General features: G+C 66.2%; 2 protein-coding genes across 5 annotated transcripts in view; one reads left to right on the top strand and one right to left on the bottom strand.

The window, feature by feature from the left end:
- JAK3 (Janus kinase 3) overlaps positions 1 to 1,427 on the top strand; it is a 17,357-nt gene extending 15,930 nt beyond the window's left edge. The window contains exons 22-24 of the mRNA XM_059870301.1: positions 624 to 741; positions 843 to 953; positions 1,031 to 1,427. Coding sequence (XP_059726284.1) covers positions 624 to 741; positions 843 to 953; positions 1,031 to 1,147 — 346 coding nt within the window. The 3' untranslated portion in view covers positions 1,148 to 1,427. The remainder of the gene's footprint in view (positions 1 to 623; positions 742 to 842; positions 954 to 1,030) is intronic.
- On the bottom strand, positions 1,399 to 15,576 carry FCHO1 (FCH and mu domain containing endocytic adaptor 1). 4 transcript variants are annotated; one of them, XM_059870303.1, is made up of 29 exons: positions 15,515 to 15,576; positions 14,481 to 14,537; positions 13,798 to 13,875; positions 13,084 to 13,175; positions 12,910 to 12,984; positions 12,688 to 12,829; positions 12,456 to 12,608; positions 11,466 to 11,570; positions 10,745 to 10,843; positions 10,566 to 10,662; positions 9,811 to 9,855; positions 9,662 to 9,734; positions 8,967 to 8,988; positions 8,829 to 8,883; positions 7,846 to 8,024; positions 7,749 to 7,773; positions 7,435 to 7,497; positions 7,306 to 7,348; positions 7,109 to 7,200; positions 6,443 to 7,030; positions 5,746 to 5,864; positions 5,081 to 5,186; positions 4,895 to 5,006; positions 4,658 to 4,813; positions 3,550 to 3,682; positions 3,276 to 3,475; positions 2,358 to 2,422; positions 2,107 to 2,271; positions 1,399 to 1,654 (listed from the first exon to the last, which is right to left on the bottom strand). In XM_059870303.1, the coding sequence occupies exons 3-29, from the start codon at positions 13,822 to 13,824 to the stop codon at positions 1,632 to 1,634; spliced, it is 3,054 nt and encodes a 1,017-aa protein (XP_059726286.1). In that variant the 5' UTR covers positions 13,825 to 13,875; positions 14,481 to 14,537; positions 15,515 to 15,576; the 3' UTR covers positions 1,399 to 1,631. The 4 variants fall into 4 exon arrangements, with proteins under 4 accessions (XP_059726286.1, XP_059726287.1, XP_059726285.1 ...); XM_059870304.1 differs by lacking the exon at positions 15,515 to 15,576 and having other exon boundaries at positions 7,852 to 8,024; positions 14,481 to 14,636; XM_059870302.1 differs by lacking the exon at positions 15,515 to 15,576 and having other exon boundaries at positions 14,481 to 14,635.

Raw genomic sequence — 15,576 nt, 5'->3', positions numbered from 1 at the left:
GGCTCAGAACCTGCTTTACCCGGAGATCAGGATCCCCTTTTTCTGGGGACTCAGGATCCCCTTTTCCTGGGGCTCAGAACCCATTCTGCCCAGGCTCTGGACCCATTTTTCCCGGGACTCAGGATCCCTTTTTTCCAGAGCTCAGAACCCGTTTTTCCCGGGGCTCTGGACCCATTTTTCCCAGGGCTCAGAACCCATTTTTCCCAGAGCTCAGGATCCCCTTTTCCCGGGGCTCAGAACCAGTTTTTCCCGGGGCTCTGGACCCATTTTTCCCGGAGCTCAGGATCCCCTTTCCCTGGAGTTCAGAATTCCCTTTTCCCAGAGCTCAGGATCCCCTTTTCTGGGGACTCAGAATCCCCTTTTCCCAGAGCTCAGAATCCCCTTTTCTGGGGACTCAGAATCCCCTTTTCCCAGAGCTCAGAATCCCCTTTTCCCTGGGTTCAGAACCCATTTTTCCCAGGGCTCTGGACCCGTTTTCCTGGAGCTCTGTACCCGTTTTTCCCAGGGCTATGGATCCCTTTTTCCCAGGGCTCAGGATCCCCTTTTCCCTGGGTTCAGAACCCATTTTTTCCCAGGGCTCTGGGCCCGTTTTCCCGGAGCTCTGGACCCGTTTTTCCCGGCAGGTACGCGCCGGAATCCCTGGCTGACAACATCTTCTCCTGCGCCTCCGACGCCTGGAGCTTCGGGGTGCTCCTCTACGAGCTCTTCACCTACAGCTCCAAGAGCAAGAGCCCCTCGGAGGTGACGCTTTCCCTGGAAAGGAGAGGGGCATTCCCTCCGGGACGAACCCCTCCCATCCTCCCGGTGCTCCCGGTGCTCACGGATGCCCCCCGTGCCCGCAGGAATTCCTGCGGATGATGGGCACCGCGAGGCCGCCGCAGATCATCTGCCACCTGCTGGAGCTCCTCAAGGACAACCGGCGACTCCCGGCTCCCACCGGCTGTCCCCCGGAGGTGACACCGCTGTCCCGGGGCTGGCGGGGGGGTCCCCGGGGTGCCCCTCCTGCCCTGATGTCCCTTGTCCCCCCCAGGTGTACGCGCTGATGATGAGCTGCTGGGCCTTCACCCCTGGCGCCAGACCCACTTTTGGGGAGCTCTCCCCCAAAATCGAGGCGCTGCGGGATGGGCGGAGCAAAACTCGGGGGTAGCTCCCCCCCAGAATGGACCCCCCAATCCATAGTGATGCTTCCCTGAGCTTTGAGGGGGTACAGAGCCCCCACCCCTCTTTTCCCACATCCCAACCCTCCCACCCCTTTGGCTTTTCCTCCTTTTTTCCTTGCCCTCCCTGCTCCGTGGCAGAATTGGGATGGAAATATGGGATTTATGGGATTTATGGGATTTGTGGGATTTCTGGGATTGGCGCCGTGGCAGGAAGGAGGCAGCAGCCGGCGGGGGGGAATTTATTAGAAAATAAAGTGTTTAATAAAAGAGCAGCTCCTGCTCCCTTCACAGCACAGGGGAGGGCGGCGGGGGGGGAGCAGGAGACGACGCGGGGACAGCGACAGGGTGGGGACAGGAGGAGGAGGAGGAGGAGGAGGAGGCGCCCCCTCCCCAGCCCGCCTCCAGCCAGTGTTTCCAATTCACACAACCGCGGGAGAAGCCCGGGGGGGCCCGGGGGGGTCCGGGAGCCGCTCAGGACCCCGCCAGGTAAATCCCTGCGGAGGAAAGGTGGGCACAGAGGAGGGAGGGCACGGCCCCGGCCAGGCACGGGCACTGCCCAGCGGCCGGAGCTTGGTGCCAGCCCCGAACTGGGGGACCTCGGGAACCCCAAAGAGCAGGGAAAGGACCCTAAATACCGCAGGGAAGGGACCCTGAGCACACCAAAGAGCAGAGAAATGACTCCATGAACCCCACAGAACAGAACAGGAACCCCCATGCACCCCAAAGAGCAGGAAAAGGACCCTAAACACCCCAGGGAAGGGACCCTGAGCACCCCAAGGAGCAGGAAAAGGATCCCAAATACCCCAGGGAAAGGACCCCGTGCACCCCAGGGAAGGCACCCCCCGTTCCCCCAGGACCCAGGGGATGGGGAGAGGACCCCGCACTCCCCAAGGCTGTGGGGAAGGGACCCCCCCAGCCCTGTCCCCATCCCCCCCACCGGCCGTACCTGTAGCAAACCTCTTCTTGACCAGCGACATGCGGTACCCGGCGCCCGCCAGCTCCACCTCCACCCCCGACAGGGTGCTGCCCTCGCTGCTGAACTGGGCAGCCACGGGACTGGGCTTACTGGGCCCCCCCAGCGGCTCCCAGCTGGCCGAGAGCCGCCCACAGCCTGGGGGGGGACAGCGCAGGGGTTGGGGGGGTCGGGACGCGGAGCCCCCGCCCCGGGACCCCCGAGCAGGGCGGGCCCGGCCTCACCTCCCTGCCCCGGGGCGCCGGGGATGTCCAGCAGCTTCCAGAGCAGCCGCTTCTCCTCCAGGTTCCTGCCGGGATAAGGGGGTGTCCTCAAGCCCCCGCACCCCCAAAATTCAGCCCTTGCTGCCCATCCCCACATCCTGCCTTCCTTACCCCGTCAGGGTCCCCATTTCCCAGTCCTGGGTCCCCTCCTCCCACCCTGGGCAGATTCAGGACCCCACTCCTGTGCTCCCCACCTTCGGCAAGTGTGGGACACCCCAGTCCTGTGTCCTGCCCCTACCCTGGGAGAGTTTGGGGCTCCCAGCCCTGTGTCATCCACCCTGTGAAGGTTTGGGACCCAAGACCCTTCACTCCCCACCCTGTTCATGCTCAGGACCCCAGACCCATCACCCCCCACCCTGTTCATGCTCAGGACCCCAGACCCTTCACCCCCCACCCTGTTCATGCTCACGACCCCAGACCCATCACCCCCCACCCTGTTCATGCTCACGACCCCAGACCCTTCACCCCCCACCCTGTTCATGCTCACGACCCCAGACCCTTCATCCCCCACCCTGTTCATGCTCAGGACCCCAGACCCTTCACCCCCCACCCTGTTCATGCTCAGGACCCCAGACCCTTCACCCCCCGCCTTGTTCAGCCTCAAGACCCCAGACCCTTCACCCCCCACCCTGTTCATGCTCAGGACCCCAGACCCTTCACCCCCCACCCTGTTCAGCCTCAAGACCCCAGACACTTCACCCCCCACCTTGTTCATGCTCAGGACCCCAGACCCTTCACCCCCCACCCTGTTCATGCTCAGGACCCCAGACCCTTCACCCCCCGCCCTGTTCATGCTCAGGACCCCAGACCCTTCACCCCCCGCCCCGCCGCCACCCAGCCCCGCTCTCTCCCCGTTCCCTCTCTCCCCGTTCCCGGTACCAGCTGGCCGCGGGCTGCAGCCGCAGGTTGGTCAGGGGCTCCTCCACGGGCAGCAGGACGTGCACGTTGCCCAGGGGCACGGGCAGTGCCAGGGCGGCCGCGTTGTAGCCGTACTCCACGCTGACCCGCGTGGCCCCGGGCGCGCAGTCCCAGCGCACGCAGAGCCGCAGCGGCGCCGAGCCGGGGCCCAGCCGTGAGAACTGCGGCACATCGGGGGGTTCAGGGGGGCACCGAGACCCTGCCGTGCCCAGGGGGGGTGCCCTGAGGGGCTCACCTGGTACTTGAGCAGCGCCACGTTGTAGTAGGAGGCGGCCGGGCTCTGCTCCGCCTGTTTCTGCAGGTGCCCGGTCAGCGCTGCCATGTTCAGCCAGAAGTCCTTGGTGCTGGGGTCGCTCTGGGAGGGGTCGCTGGGGGCGTGGGGAGAGAGGGGCAGCAGGGTCTGGGTACCCCAGAAGCTGGCACCCAGCTCCAAACCATGCCCAGACCGCTGGGATCCCCAAAACTCAGCTCCCCATCGCTGCATTCCCAGCACGCCCAGACCCCCAAAAATCCCAAAATCCCAATCCCCAGCTCCCCATCGCTGCATTCCCAGCACGCCCAGACCCCCCAAGAATCCCAAAATCCCAATCCCCAGCTCCCCATCGCTGCATTCCCAGCACGCCCAGACCCCCAAAAATCTCAAAATCCCAATCCCCAGCTCCCCATCACTGCATTCCCAGCATGCCCAGACCCCCAAGAATCCCAAAATCCCAATCCCCAGCTCCCCATCGCTGCATTCCCAGGACACTCAGAGCCCCGGAACCCCCAAAACTCTGCTCTCCACCCCTCAGCTCCTGGGGTATCCTAAGGAAAACAGGGACACTCCGCACCCCAAAACCCGCCCCTGTCCCTGCACCCACACCTCCCAAGCTCCCCGTCTGTCCTGTACCCCAAAACTCACCCCTATTGCTGCATCCATCACTTCCCATGGCCCCCATGCCCCTCCTGTACCCCAAAACTCGCCCCTATTGCTGCATCCATCAATTCCCAACCTCCCCATGCCCCTCCCGTACCCCAAAACCTGCCCCTGTTGCTGCATCCATCACTTCCCATGGCCCCCATGCCCCTCCTGTACCCCAAAACTCACCCCTATTGCTGCATCCATCAATTCCCAAGGTCCCTAAGCCCCTCCTGTACCCCAAAACTCGCCCCCATCACTTCACCCACACTTCCCATGGTCCCCATGCCTTCCTGTACCCCAAAACCCAACCCTAGTGCTGCATCCATCACCTCCCAAGGCCCCTGTATCGCCCAGACACCCCCCGTACCCCAACACCAGCCGCCCACCGCTGCCCCCCGCACCTCGCAGGCTGTCCCCCCGGTGTCCCCCGTGCCCTCCTCACCTGTAGAGCAGCTCGGCGTTGGGCAGGAACTGCTCGATGGCTCCGGCGTTGAGCAGGCGGAAGCTGAGCACGGGCGGGGCCGCGGGGCCGCCGAACACGCGCACGATGCCGGCGGGGAAGGACATGGTCAGCTCCCCGGTCACCTTCACCAGGCAGCTGCCGGGGACACGCCGGGGGTCAGGGGACCTGCCCCGGGCAGGACACGGCGGCCGGAGGGACCCCCGGGACCCCCCGTACCTGTCGGCGTCGCGCCCCTTGAAATAGGCGTGCACGTACTCGGTGAAGGCGGTGGCCACGGGCAGCGCGTCCTGCGAGCCCAGCACCACGGGGCTGGGACCGCGCGACAGCCCTGGGGAGGGGGCACAGGGGTCAGCGCACGGCTGGGACCCCCAGCCCACCCCCCGGAATCCCCCCGGGACGCACCGAGCGCCGGCGGGGCCACGGCGAAGAAGCCGCGCTCGCCCAGGCTGGCGGGAGCCGAGTGCGAGGGGCCGCAGCTCCAGGAGGGCGAGGGGCTCAGCGAGCGCGACTGCCGAGGCAAGGAGGGGCTGGGGTGGGTGTCTGCACCCCTGCACCCCCGAATTCCCACACCCCGAATCCCCACATCCCCGAATTCCCACACCCCGAATCCCCACATCCCCGAATTCCCCCACCCTGAATCCCCACATCCCCGAATTCCCCACACATCGAATTCCCCCACCCTGAATCCCCACATCCCTGAATCCCCACACCCCAAACCCCCACCATCGAATTCCGACACCCCCAAATTCCCACCCCCTGAATCCCCACACCCCCAAATTCCCACACCCCGAATTCCCCACACATCGAATCCCCACACCCCCAAATCCCCACACCCCGAATCCCCACACCCCTGAACCCCCAAATTCCCACCCCCTCCCTCCCACCCCCCTCTCCATCACCTCCCCCCTTCTCATTCCCCAGGGAATCTCCTCCCAGTGCCGCCTTCCCGGCGCTGCCATTCCCATACTGGGAGCACTGGGAAGCCGGGGCCTGTCTGACCGCCCCTCCCGGGGGTCCCCGCCCCCCCCCCAAGCCCGGGGGTCCCCACGCCCCGCCAGACCCCGCACCAGGTCGCTGTTGCTGCCCGCGGCCGGCCCGGCCGGCGGCCGCTTGGTGCGGGAGCGGCGCGGGGGGGCCACCAGAGGAACGTCCCGGGGGGCAGCGCTGGGCCAGGCGGGCACAGAGTCTGGGGGGGCACGAACGGGGGGTGAGGGGAGAGCCCCGACACGACAGGAATCCAGGACCACCCCTCGGGAGTTGGGCAGGGCTCGGTTTTGGGGTGGGGGGTGGAGTTGGGGTGATGGGGGGCAGACTTGGGGGTGATGAGGGCAGATTTTGGCGTTATGGGGGCAGATTTAGGTGTTGGGGGGCCGGGTTAAGGGTAATGGGGGCAGAGTTGGGGGTCGGGGGGGGCCGGGTTAAGGGTAATGGGGGGCAGAGTTGGGGGTCAGGGGCTAGTTCAGGCTAATTGGGGGGCAGAGTTTGGGGTCACTCAGGACAGAGTTTGGGGTCACGGGGGACACAGTTCAGGCTAATTAGGGGGGCAGAGTTTGGGGTCATGGGGGGCACAGTTCAGGCTAATTAGGGGGGCAGAGTTTGGGGTCATGGGGGGCACAGTTCAGGCTAATTAGGGGGGCAGAGTTTGGGGTCATGGGGGGCAGAGTTCGGGGTCATGGGGGCAGATTTGGAGGTAATGGGGGGGGGGAGTTGGGGGCTGTGGGAGTCACATTTAGGGGTAACGTAGGGCAGCCCCCCCGCACTCACCCGGCTCCGACTGCAGCGGGGGGGTCCCGGCCGTGCCCCCCTCACCCAGCCTGGACCCCGGCCCTTGGCAGCCCCAGGGAGAGGGGCTGGAGGACTCCCCCCCGCTCGGGGGGGCCGGCGAGGAGGAGGACGAGGAGGCCGAGTTGGAGGAAGGACGCGTCAGGGGGGGCTGCTCCCCGCCGGGGCTGCGGGGTCTGCCCCAGGCCGGGGGGTCCCCAAAGGGGTCCGGCGAGGGCGCTTCTCGCGGGGCGGGGCCACTGAGGCAGCGGCTGCGACCCCGGGCCGCGACCCCCGCGTCCCCCCAGAGCCCCTCGGCGCCGGGGCCGCTGAAAACGGCGAAGCTGGGGGGCTCGGGGAGGCGGCCGGAGGGGCTGCGGGGCCGCGGGGCCCAGGCAGTGCTGGCGGGGGGCGGCTCCGCTTTGGGGCCGGGGCTCTGCGGCGTCCCCGGCTGCGGGCTCCAGGGCCGGGAGTCCGGGGAGGGGCCGGGCGCGGGGTGCGAGGGCGAGTCCAGCCCCGAGTCCTCCACGTTCTCCGGGGACGAGGAGGAGAAGGGCGACGAGGACGAGGTGAGGACGTAGGAGCGGGGGGCTGCGGGACAGCCCCGGTCAGAGCGCGGCCCCCGCCCCGCCCCGCCGGGGGGTCCCGTCCCGCCCCCCAAATCCTCACCCGGGAATTCCTCTGCCTCCAACGCCGACTCCAGGGGGGGCCCGAAGAGCGCGGCCGAGGGCGGCGTGTCCTGGGGGGGCTTCCCGGGGCCGCTGGGACAGGGACAGAGTTGGGGGGTGGGGCTCAGAGCCTGCCCAGGACCCCCAGGAATGGGGATTGGCCACTCTAGGGTACCCCAATCCCTCCCTGTCCCCTACCTGTTCACCTGCGCCGCCGGGAGAGCCCTCCCTGTGCTGTCACCTGCGGGGAGAGGGGACACTGCACTGCATCCCCCAAGGACCCCTGGTGAGCCCCCCAAATCCTCAGGACCCCCAGCCCAGTCTCACCCGCCGCCAGTGTCCCCTCGGGGTCCGTGTCACTGCAGGCCGGGGTCAGGGACGCCGTGTGCCCTGCAGGGGGATGTCACCATGAGGGGACACGGAGCCAGGGGGACTCTGGGGTGGCTCAGGAAGGGCGGGGTGTCCCCAGGGAGTGGGGCCTAGGAGGATGTGATGTCCCCAAGGATTGGGTTTAAGGAAGGGTGGCATTGTCCCCAAGGAAGGAAGGGGCTCAGGAAGGATGAGATGTCCCCAAGGAAGGATGAGATGTCCCCAAGCAGTGCCATCTCCCCATGCCACCACACGCCCGCAGTGCCACTTACGGGACGCCTGCCTCCTGACGGTGCCCTGCAAGAGAAGGGGACAGGGCTGAGGTGACCCCGGGAATTCCGGGGGTCCCCACAGCCCCCCCAGGCTCACCCCAACGCCGGGGGCCAGGATGAGATTTCCCACGGTGGCCTTGAGCTGCTCCACGGCGGCCTCGGCGCTGCCGGGCGCCTCCCGCGGCTGCACCGGCTTGATGTGGACGTAAAACTTGCGGGGCTCGTCCTCGTCGTAGTCGGAGTCGCTGGAGGAACAGCCGGGGTTCTCCACCTCGCCTGAGCCCACGTCAAGGCAATTCCCGGCTGGAATTCCCCTAGGAATCCCTCAAAAATCCCCAGGTGGAATTCCTGGTGGATCCCCCAAAAAATCCCTGCTTGCAATTCCCCTTGGATACCCCAAAAATGCCTGCTTGGAATTGCTCTTGGATCCCCCAAAAATGCCTGCTTGGAATTCTCCTTGGATCCCCCAAAAATACCTGCTTGGAATTCCTGGTGGATCCCCCAAAAATGCCTGCTTGGAATTCCCCTTGGATCCCCCAAAAATGCCTGCTTGGAATTCCCCTTGGATCCCCCAAAAATGCCTGCTTGGAATTCTCCTTGGATCTCCCAAAAATGCCTCCTTGGAATTCCCCTTGGATCCCCCAAAAATGCCTCCTTGGAATTCCCCTTGGATCTCCCAAAATCCCCAGCTGGAATCCCCCTGGATCCCCCAAAATGCCTGCTTGGAATTCCCCTTGGATCCCCTAAAAATGCTTGGTTAGAATTCCCCATGGATCCCTCAAAATCCCTGCTTGGAATTGCTCTCGGATCCCCCCAAATGCCCTGCTGGAATTCCCTCTGGATCCCCCAAAAAATCCCAGCTTGGAATTCCCCCTGGATCCCCCAAAAAATCCCCGGCCGGAATTCCCCCTGGATCCCCCAAAATTCCTGCTTGCAATTCCCCTTGGATCCCCCAAAAATCCCTGCTTGGAATTGCTCTTGGATCCCCCAAAATCCCCGGCCGGAATTCCCCCTGGATCCCCCAAAATCCCCGGCCGGAATTCCCCCGGATCCCCCCAGTTCCCCCTTTCCCAAGGATACTGCGGGCGCTGTCCGGGCGCACGGTGAATCCGTCCTCGTCCACCTCGGGGCAGCCCTGCAGGGAGGGACACGCCCCGACATTCCCAGTGCTCCCAGTTCGGGAATGGCAGCGCCGGGGCGGGGCACTGGGACACTCACCAGGTCGGTATCCGGAGATTCCCTGGGGAATGACGGGGAGAGTCAGGCAGGGGAGGGGGAAAGTGGGTGGGATACAGGGATGGGGGAATTCAGGGATGGGGGAATGCAGGGATGGGGGAATTCAGGGATGTGGGAATGTGGGAATTCAGGGACGGGGGAATTCAGGGACGGGGGAATGTGAGAATCCAGGGATGTGGGAATTCAGGATGCAGGGATGTGGGAATTTAGGGATGCAAGAATTCAGGGATGCAGGGATTCAGGGATGTGAGTATGGAATTCAGGGATGTGGGGATGCAGGGATATGGGGATGCAGGGATGCGGGAATTCAGGGATGCGGGAATTCGGCGATGCGGGAATTCAGGGATGCAGGAATATGGGAATTCAGGGATGCAGGGGCTCAGGGATGCAGGGATGTGGGAATTCAGGGATGTGGGATGTGGTTTGCAGGAATTCAGGATGCAGCGATGTGGGAATTCAGGGATGTAGGATGTGGTTTGCAGGGATGTGGGAATTCAGGGATGCAGGGGCTCAGGGATGCAGGGATGTGGGAATTCAGGGAGGTAGGATGTGGTTTCCAGGAATTCAGGACACAGGGATGTGGCAATTCAGGGATGAAACAATGCAGGGATGCCGGGCTGTGGAATGTGGGAATGCCGGGATGCAGAGCTCCGGGGTGCCGGGACCGAGGCTCTTACACAGCGTCACGCTCCCGCTCCTTCCGGCTCAGGCCCGGGATCCGGAAGGCTTTGCTCCGGCTCCTCTTGGGTCCTGGGGAAAGCGGGAGCGGGGTGAGGAGGGGCCTCCGCAGCCCCCGGCCCTCCCAGCTGGGCGCAGACGTACTTGCCTTCCTGCGCTGGAGCCAGCCGGTACTCGTCGAAATCCAACGCTCCTGCCACGGAGAGCGGGATCAGCCGGGATCAACCCAGATCAACCCGGGATCAACCCGGGACCAGCCCAGATCAACACAGGATCAGCCTGGATCATCCTGGGATCAGCCCGCGATCAGCCCGGATCAACGTGGGATCAACCCAGAATCAACCCAGGACCAGCCCAGATCAGCTGGGATCAACCCAGGACCAGCCTGAATCAACCTGGGATCAGCCCAGGTCAACCTGGGATCAACTCGGGGTGAGCCTGGGATCAGCCCGGATCAGCCCAGGATCCACCCAGAATCAGCCCAGGATCAGCCCGGATCAGCTGGGATCAACCCAGGATCAGCCTGGATCAACCCAGGATCAGCCCAGGATCAACTCAGGGTGAGCCTGGGATCACCCCAGGATCAGCCAGGGATCCACCCAGAATCAGCCCAGGATCAGCCAGGACCAGCCCAGATCAGCTGGGATCAACCCAGGACCAGCCTGGATCAATCCAGGACCAGCCCAGATCAGCTGGGATCAACCCAGGATCAGCTTGGGGTGAGCCCGAGATCAACCCGGGATCAGCCCGGATCAATCCAGATCAGCCCAGGATCACTCAGGATCAACCCGGGATCAGCTTGGTGTGAGCCTGAGATCAACCCGGGATCAGCCTGGGATCAACCTGGGATCAAGCCGGGATCACCAGGGGCCCATCCCCGCCAGGTGAGATCCCCGGGCTCACCTGGCCGCTCTCTGCCCGTGCCCTTGCTCTCGGCAAACCTCCGGAGCAGCATCTCCGTGCCGATGTTCTCCACGTTCTGCTTGAACTCCTCGTGGACCTGGGGGAGGGAAAAAGGGAAGGGGATATGGAATAACGAGGGGAATGGGAATGGGGAGGGGCTCACTCACCTGGGGACTCACCTGGCCGATCTGGACGTGGGTGTCCTCCACGGAGTGCGAGTAGGAGCCGATGAGCCCCTTCATGTGCCGCAGGTGGGCTTCTTCCACCTCCTGGAAGCGCTGGAGCGGGAAAAACGGGGGGTCAGGAAGGGGGGGACATCCCCAGGGATCGGCAGGTGGGCAAGGAAGGGGGGTTGGGATGGGTGGGATGTCCCCAGGTGGGCAAGGAAGGGGGGTTGGGATGGGTGGGATGTCCCCACGTGGGTGTGGAAGGTTTTGGGATGGGTGGGACATCCCCAGGTGGGCAGGGAAAGGGGGGTTGAGATGGGTGGGATGTCCCCAGGTGGGCAGGGAAAGGGGGGTTGAGATGGGTGGGATGTCCCCAGGTGGGCAGAGAAGGGTTTGGGATGGGTGGGATGTCCCCAGGTGGGTGTGGAAGGGTTTGAGATGGGTGGGATGTCCCCAGGTGGGCAGGGAAGGGGGGTTGGGATGGGTGGGACATCCCCAGGTGGGCAGGGAAGGGGGGTTGGGATGGGTGGGATGTCCCCAGGTGGGCAGGGAAGGGGGGTTGGGATGGGTGGGATGTCCCCAGGGATCCTGCCTCTTCCCAAATCCCACCAATGCCCATGCACACCCAAATCCCACCAGTTCCCATCCCTGCCCAAATCCCACCAGTGCCCACCCCTCTCCCGGGGGTGCCAGCCGTGCCCACCCCTCTCCCGGGGGTGCCAGCCGTGCCCACCATGGCCGAGTCCAGCATGCGCTGCTCGAAGTCGGCGCGGGCAGCGTTGTATTTGTCCACCGCCCTCCGCAGAGCCTCGCCCGCCTTCCGCGACTTCAGCTCCGCCTGCGCCACCGCCGGGCACGGGGACAGCCGGGGACAGCCAGGGGACAGCCAGGACAATGACAGGGATCATCAGAAACGGGACAAGGGACAGCCAGGGGACAGCCAGGACAGTGACAGGGATCATCAGAAACAGGACAAGGGACAGCCAGGGGACAGCCAGGGACAAGGACAGGGATCGTCAGGAATGGGACAGAGACCACCCAGAGGGGACAGGGGACAGCCAGGGGACAGCCAGGGGACAGCCAGGGGACAGCCAGGGACAAGGACAGGGATCGTCAGGAATGGGACAGAGACCACCCAGAGGGGACAGGGGACAGTCAGGGGACAGCCAGGGGACAGCCAGGGACAAGGATCATCAGAAACCGGACAAGGGACAGCCAGGGGACAGCCAAGACAAGGACAGGGATCGTCAGGAAGGGGACAGTCGGGACAAGGACAGGGATTATCAGGGAGGGGACAAGGGACAGTCAGGGGAATGACAGGGATCGTCAGGATCAGGACAGGGGACAGCCAGGGACAACCAGGGACAGCCAGGGGACAGCAGGGACAAGGACAGGGATTGTCAGGAATGGGACAGAGACCACCCAGGGGGGACAGGGGACAGCTGGAAGACAGGAAGTATCCCAGGGAGGGACAGGGACATCTTGGGGGGGACAGGGGCCATCAGGAAGGGGACAGGGATCACTGTGGGACAACAGGACCATCGAGGGAGGGTCAAGAATCACCAGGGAAGGGACACAGACCCCTGGGGGAGGTGACAGGGACCACGGGGAGGAGGAACAAGAACCACCACGAGGGGACGGGGACCACCAAGAACAGGACAAGAACCACCACGAGGAGCCGGGGACCACCCAGGGGGACACAGGGACACTGAGGGGGTGGCACCTTGTCGATCTCCTTCTGGCTGGTGCCCTCCTTGCGCAGCCGCTCGTACTCCTGGCACTTGCTGTGGTAGCTCTCCTTGGACTTGGGCAGCAGCTGGGCCACCCCGTGCAGCAGCTGCACGGCCTCCAGCGTCCCCGCCACCTCCTCCTTGGACTGTGGGGACACGGCAGCGTGGGCAGGGCTGGCTGGGGACACCGGGGAGGGGACAGTGCCGGGGAGGGGACGGCGCTACCTTCTTGTGCACCCGGCCTTGCTCCTCGCCGTAGCGCGAGATCTCCTTGATGAGGTCGTGCAGCTTCTTCATCAGCTCCAGGTGGCACAGGGCCAGCTTGTCCGAGGAGATGCGGAAAACCTCCCACAGAGGAGCGAAGGTCCTGCTCGGGGGGTCACCAGAACGGTCACCGAGGTGTCCCCAAAGCCACCTCAAGGTGCCCCAGAGCCCCCCTCCCCGTACCCCAGCTGGGTCCCGTTCGTGGCCATCTTCGACAGCTTCACCATGGCCTTGGCGTAGTTCTCCTCGATGGCGGCCCTAGGGATGGCGGGGAGGGGGATTTGGGATGGAGCCAGGGTTTTGGGGACCCCCCAGAGGGTTCTGGGGAGCCCCCAGGGTGTCCCCAGCCCCGGGTACCTCTCCCGGACGAAGTCGGCCAGCTCCTTGGTGGAGATCTGCCCGTGCTTCATGTTGTGGTAGAGGACGTCAAAGCCGTGGTTCTTCTCACCCTGCCAGGGGAGACCCCCCTCAGATCCCAAATCCCAAGGGACCCCCACACCCCCTTTTCCTCAGGAGCAGCGTCTGGAGTGCCCCAAACCCCCCCAAATTGGGGTGCTGAGCCCCCCCCTCCCCCACACCCAGAACCAGCCCTCCCCAGGACGGGCTGGGCTGAACCCCAAAAATCCCCAGGGTTATTTTGGGTGCTGCTTCCCTCCCCCCCACCCACAAAGTGCCTTCACCTCAGCCCCCACCCCCCCCCAGCCGCGCTGGGGGTGCAGGTGAACCCCCAGGGGAAACTGAGGCAGGAGGAAGAGGAAGGTGGCAGCAGCTGCCGGACGAACCAGGAAGCGCCGGCCACGCGACTTCCCCCGCCCCCCCCAGGCTGGGGACCCCCACGGGGTGGGGGGGGGACAGCGATGTCACCACAGCGGGGAGACCCCCCCCAGCCCACCCCCCACATCGCCCACCCCCCAATTAATTAATTAATTAACATCATTAACAAAAGCGCCGGGCCTTGAAAATTCACCTCCCCCGAGGGTGGGGGGGAGTCTCTGAAGGTGGGGGGCACCCACGGAGGGGCGGGGGGCACCCAAGGGTGGGGGGCACCCAAAGGGGGGGGTCCCAGCTTACCCAGAAGTGCTCGGTGAAATAGGACATCTTGGAGGGGGGGCAGCGGCGCGGGAACCCCGCAGCTCAACTCCCGGCGCCCTGGGGGGACACCGGGACCTTACCGGGGAGAGTGGGGGTCGTGGGGGGGCTCCGCGGGGTCGTACCCACCCGTTTTTATCGGTTTTCCCGGGAAAACGCAGCCCCGTGGCCATGGAAACCGCAAGGTCCTCCCCGCCAGCGACCCCTCCCCAAGGTGTGCGGCACCCCGGGGTACCGGGCGGGCACCGGGGGGGGCACCGGGGGGGCCCCGGGGCGGCGCTGGGCCCGACACCAGATACGCAGATCAATAATAAATGAGCGGCTGCTGCGTGCGGCGGCGGCTGCTCCCACACCCGGCCCTGCCCGTGCCCCCCAAGCCCCCCCAAAAACTCCCCCAAAACACCCCCGCACCCCCCAGAAAAAAGGACCCAAATATCCCAACCCCCCCCCCCCCCCCGATCTGCCATGCTGGGGGTCCCCGAGCAGAGCAGCCCCCCAGCACTCAGTGGGGGGACCCCCAGATGTGCCCCCCACCCCGGATGTGCCCCCCACCCCGGGCTGTGCACCCCCCGGCCCCGCTCCCCATCATGCACCGGAGAAAAACAGGAAACCCCAAAAATTCGCGCCCGGTTGGCGCCACCGGGGGAGGCCCCCCCGCCACTCACCCTGGCCTTTTTGGGGGTTCGCGGGAGCCCCCCGAGCATCCTCGGCGTGCCGGGGGTCTGGAGGGGTTCAAGGGGGGGGTCAGGGCACGCTGCAGCCCCCCCCAAACCCGCTCCGAGCCCCCCCCCCCGCTGCCCGGTCCCTCCGCACGGGCTCCGCCACCTGTGTCACGAGCGGGGCGGGCTCAGCGCGGCCCCCCCGGTAAAGGGAGGGGGAGAAAAGATGGGAGGGGGCTTGGGGGGGGCTCGCTGGATCCCCCTCCTTCCCCCCCCCAAGCCCCGCCGGTCGCGGGCGGCCGCAAACGCCACGAACGCGCCGCCGGCCAAAGTCCCCGCGGCCACCGAGTCCCCGAGCGGGACGGGGGGTGCGGGGTGGGGGGGGCTGCGGCACCGGGACCCCGGACCCCCCCCCCGCGCCCCAAAACCGGGCGGTCCGAGGCACCCGCAGCCGTGACCTTCAGCGGGGGTGCGGGGAACCCCCGGAGGATGCGGGGGGACACGAGGGGGGCCCCGGTTCGGGAACGCGGGGGGAGAGCGGGGTAGGGGGGGCTGCGCACCCCAAAACCCCCCCGGGAACGGGAGGCACCGCGGGGGTTTGTATTTTTGGGGCGTGCACCCCAAAAATGAAAAAGGAGGGAAAGCGCCGAGCCGAGCCCTGCACCTGCAGCGGGGGGAGGCGGCGGGGGGGCCGCCCGCAGCACCGGGAGCGGGCTCGTGGCCAGCGGGGGCTGCACCGGTGCACCGGGGCGTTATTAACGGTGGGCGCCGGGGCGGAGCGGGGCGATGCGGTGCAGCGGGGCGCGGTGCACAGCGAGGGGAGGGGGGGGATCTCCGGTACGGCGGGGGCGGTGCGGGGCTGCACCTCCGCACCCCGGCGAGGGCGATGCTGCGGGGGCGGCGGGGGGGAACCCGCGCGGGAACGGCGGGGCCGGGGGGCTGCGCGGCGGGGCCGCGGCGGGGGCACTCCGGGACGGGACCCCCGTGCGGGGCGCGGGGCGGGGGCGCGGTGCCCGCTCCGGGGAGGACGCGGGACTCACCTGCGGGGCCGCCGCCCCCGCCCCGCTCCGCTGCCGCCGCCGCCCCGGGACCGCGCCGGGAC

The sequence above is a fragment of the Haemorhous mexicanus genome, chromosome 29, assembly GCF_027477595.1.
Source record: "Haemorhous mexicanus isolate bHaeMex1 chromosome 29, bHaeMex1.pri, whole genome shotgun sequence".
Classification (NCBI taxonomy): domain Eukaryota; kingdom Metazoa; phylum Chordata; class Aves; order Passeriformes; family Fringillidae; genus Haemorhous; species Haemorhous mexicanus.
This window is presented reverse-complemented; position numbering and strand designations above follow the sequence as displayed.

Excerpts from the sequence above, each read along its gene's own strand:
- FCHO1 (XM_059870303.1), bottom strand. The coding sequence starts at position 13,824 with ATGTCCTATTTCACCGAGCACTTCTGG. Across the intron at positions 11,571-12,455 it reads GCCAGAAGGAGATCGACAAG|GCGGAGCTGAAGTCGCGGAA; the intron begins GTGCCACCCCCT and ends GCGGTGGCGCAG. Across the intron at positions 5,187-5,745 it reads CGGGCAGCAACAGCGACCTG|TCGCGCTCGCTGAGCCCCTC; the intron begins GTGCGGGGTCTG and ends TTGCCTCGGCAG.